At 32.7% G+C, this 4,299-nt stretch overlaps 1 protein-coding gene across 1 annotated transcript in view; it reads right to left on the bottom strand.

Annotated features, from left to right (window-relative positions):
• Positions 1 to 684: 684 nt before the first annotated feature.
• LOC111388640 (homeobox-leucine zipper protein ROC8-like) overlaps positions 685 to 4,299 on the bottom strand; it is a 5,254-nt gene continuing 1,639 nt past the window's right edge. Inside the window, exons 2-6 of the mRNA XM_023013394.1 lie at positions 1,923 to 1,986; positions 1,643 to 1,656; positions 1,277 to 1,394; positions 988 to 1,179; positions 685 to 873 (exon numbers count right to left, since the gene is read on the bottom strand). Of these exons, the coding sequence (XP_022869162.1) occupies positions 685 to 873; positions 988 to 1,179; positions 1,277 to 1,394; positions 1,643 to 1,656; positions 1,923 to 1,986 (577 nt within the window). The remainder of the gene's footprint in view (positions 874 to 987; positions 1,180 to 1,276; positions 1,395 to 1,642; positions 1,657 to 1,922; positions 1,987 to 4,299) is intronic.

Here is a 4,299-nt window from a genome sequence, read left to right as displayed (position 1 = left end):
AGCAAAAAAAATCAAATGGAAACTAATAAAACTAATTCAAACTATCCTTCATTCAAATTCTAAAAAATCAAAATCAAAATGTCAAATTCAAATTATCAAGTGATACACAGCTACCAAAATGTTAATTGCTTGATTAACATTAATTAAAATGTGACTTCTTTTGAACTACAACAACTTAGGCCTAACTTATCAGTAATACTTTTTTTCAAGTCCAAAATTCGCCATTTAATTAATATGAGCTTCAAAACAAGCCCAAAATTTATAGGGAAGTTCTCGCAAAATTTGCCAAGTCATTGGTGCTTAATATAGGCTAAGCACGAGTGTTCATTAGATCATTTCTCAAAGGTTATAAAATAAGTGGCTTGCTTATTTTATTTTTAATTTTTTTATTTTATGGACCTACGTGTCATGAGACACGTGAGGATAGTTAGGTTTTCCACTCTTGAAATCATCCATAATCTTACCACATCGTAGGGACTACACCAGAAAGGAATGCTTGATGAAACACTTTTTGTTGTTATTTCACCATATTATTTCTTAACTTGTGAAGAATATCACGCTACTAGTCATACAATGTCACTTACAGAAATTAATGAAAAATCAAGTGGTCATAGAAGTTGCTTGAATGACCAACTTGTATATTGGTTCCAATAATGATTGACTTCTCCGTCTCCTGTATTTCCTTCAATTGGAATGATGAAGTGATAGTCTCCATGAAATTTGTTCAGGATCAATAGGACGGCCTTCCATCCCTTGACTAAAAAATTGCTTTCCAGGAACATTCAATGGAGATCGAACACCAAGAGATGCAGCTTGCAAAGAAGTTGGTAATTTTCCCATGAAGCTGGAATATGAGTTAAGCTTCCGTTCGTGCTGCAAATTGTACCAAAAATGAGTTCACTTCTCTTCTTTCAAGACTTATCTACAAAAGTAAGCTTTTCCCTTGGGCAGGTAAAAAATTTGGATTAAAGAAAAGAAAACAATCACCTCTTTTTTCAGTAAGTAATTTTCCATTCTCAATTTCTGTATGTTACATTGCTTCTCTTCTTCGCCAAGACGTGGACCACCACAAGTCCGGCAGATGACGTTATTCAGTGCCTCTTTCATTGCTAAATTCTCACATTGAATTCTTTCATTTTCAGATCGAAGGGTGATATTTTCTGCTCTCTCGTGTTGAGCCTAAAGTACATAAATTCTCAATGTTAAATACCAGCACAACTGAGAATGAAATGAGAGACAGGAACATACATGTAAAAATCGACCATATATATAGCACCTTCGCCTGAGTTCTTTTATTTTGAAACCAAAACTTTATCTGTTTGGGATCAAGTGCTAGCTCCCTGCTCAATTGACGCATCTGATTTTCATCTGGATATGGGCATTCCTTAAAGAATCTGCACAATTTCCATCAATCAGGAGCAAAATATTCATGGTTTCAATGGAATAAATAAAAAATAATTCAGGGATTTTAAACCGTTAAAAATGAAAATCTAAAAAAGTTTATCAAAGTATTTAGTTCTGTAAATATGCAGCCCCAATCAGATAGTTCAAATATTAATTGCTGCATCAAGAAAGTTGTAACCATTACCTGTTATCAAAAATATGAAATCTCTTACTATTAGAAAAATTAACCTAGACTAACATATTCTTTAATAACTAGAAATTCAAAGTGGATAGAAAAAGAACATCAGAATAGTAACCCTTATCTGAATTTGGATTGAAAAAGAACATCAAAATAGTAACCCTTATCTGAATTTGGATTTCTTTGTTTGAAAAACAATTAAAAATAAATAAATAAATCGTCCAAGAGAAAAACAAGTGTGCTGTGTTTTAATCTTACGCTTCAAGCTGCTGTATTTGTTGTGTTGTATGTCGACGGCATGGCTTCTTGCCCCTTTGAGAGTTTGAGGTCTGTTCATTACCTGATCCACTTCCTCCATAGCCAGAATCCATTTTTTACGCAGTTTTTCTGCTGTCAGACATAGTCTGCCAATGTGAGAAGTTTCACACATGAACAGTAAATATACAAAATACACATTCATTTTCTATCTGGTTTCAATTTACATATATGTATTCACATGTTTGTCAAATAATTAAGTTAAAAAATAAAAGAAGCTAAGAACTCACCTACTTCAGATAAATGAGAAATAGACTTCAAAAAACTTTAAGTGATGTGATTTTCTGTGTTTGTGTGTGTAGCACATAATTCAGCTTTATAAGTGAAGGAATATGGAGCCGGTAGGGATTTGCATTGAAGAGTAATCAGTAATGTTTAGGTTTGACTTCTGTGAAACAACTAAGAAAAAGAGCAAATATTTATTGCAATAATTAAAATGGAGATACCATAACAGATAAGGGCAGATACAAATTAAAATGTAATTAAGAATATAACACACATATATTTTCTTTTACTCGTTCTATCCTATTCATTTCATCAGCTTATAAGGTCGAATCATTAATTAACTTTTAATCACTCTTGCCTTGGATATAAAATTCAATAAAATAATTATGCTACATTAAGTATCTACATTAATGATATAGATTTATGCGTTAATAAATTCAAACTTACTTATATAGAGGTGATCTGTACAAATTCAAATGCCTAACATCCTTTGTTATCAGTGTGTCCCTAGTATCTCATGTGAGTAAAAATTTAAATTAGCTATAAAATCAAATTTCTTTGATTAGGTGAGGACTGCAAAATGAATAGATTAATCACATCGGAGTGACTGGATAAGACTCAATCAGCACATTGCAGCTCCAATTACATTTAAAAGACAGGACTTATTTTTCCTTTTCTCTCTGTCATTCAAGTTAGCATCTAAAGAGCAAAAGGGTAAGGATATATTTGAACTATTGGTATCAAGAAACTTACTCCATAAATTGGAGCCTGTTTCTAAGTTGTTAGGTCCAAAATTGTAATTGGCAATTTTTGTATTCAAAATAATGAGATATTGAGTTGTAATTGAAGTCAAAATAGTCAAGGATTGATAGTATAGCTCATGAATGAGTCGAAGATGTCAAATATGGACCAAGGAGAAAAAGTAGGTACATTATCCCTTGTGCACGCCAGATTGGTGCTCAAGTGCTCAAAGCAAGGCACTGGCACTCGCTAAGCACAACCTTAGTGCTCAAGCAGAGGAGTCACCTCTCTCTAGGCATGAGGGCAGTGCTCAAGCAACGGTTACTTCCAGGAAAGTCATGTTGGCGATTTTAAAGCTGTTTTCCAATCCTATTCAACCTCAAACACTTCATATTATAAATATCCAAGCATAAGTCCTTCCCAAAGTATGTTGAATCATTATTCCATATCAGCGATCATATTATTGAAAATTCAAAACACATTCCAAAGATTTCTTGATCCAACCACTTGATCAATTCTTCAGAATTCATCCCAAATATATTATATTTTTGGTCGAGCCTTAAATTTAGTCCAGAGAATATCCTTCAGAGATCAATTTCATATTCCCTAACCTCTTGCTTTAGCTAAAGATCAAAACAAAGAAGATTTTAAAATCAAACACCAAAAAATTAAATAAATAAATAAATAAGTAAAGAATACCATCACGCTTCAAAGTTCTGAAGTTGGAGAAGAGATGCTTGGAGTTCTAGTGCTCAGGAACGAGTTTGTTCTTGGTGATCCACGTGAAGGACAAAGTAACCCAGAATTGCTAGGAAGTGCAAGTTGTACAATGAAAGAGTTCTTTGTTGATTAATAAGTTGGGTGGTCCGAGACCAATTGTAAGTTAACTTTTCTAGTAGATCTTTTTGGCAAGGTTTGTCTGCAGGTTTTTGATCCTTGTGTAGGGTTTTTTAAGGGGGTTTCCTCTGTCACCAGTTTCTAGTGTTATTTACTTTTTATGCTTTTGTTCTATATGTTAGTGATTGTTTAACTTAGCATTTAAATTGTATTTAACCTTAATCAACTAGAAACAATAAATAATTAGCGTGTTGTTGTTTAATGGTTAATTATGCATATCTGGATCTAAAAGAAGTGATATGGCTATGTTTGAGCCACATTTTTTCAAAAAAAATACATTCTTAAACAGTGATTTAATATCATTTCAACCGTACATTTTTCAATAAAATAATATTACACGCATATTCAAAACTTTTCTTTACTTTTTAACCACACATTTTTCATTAATACACTATTCAAAAATGCATTCTTAGGAATATAATGTGGCTCAAACAAGGGCATATATTTCTAACAAAATGGTATTAGAGTTTAATTGTGATCCTTGACCCTATTACGAGCTAATAAGAGCCTTTTATCCATGGAAGGTGCCCTTCTATAGG

Source organism: Olea europaea, unplaced genomic scaffold (genome assembly GCF_002742605.1).
Source record: "Olea europaea var. sylvestris unplaced genomic scaffold, O_europaea_v1 scaffold512, whole genome shotgun sequence".
Classification (NCBI taxonomy): Eukaryota; Viridiplantae; Streptophyta; class Magnoliopsida; order Lamiales; family Oleaceae; genus Olea; species Olea europaea.
This window is presented reverse-complemented; position numbering and strand designations above follow the sequence as displayed.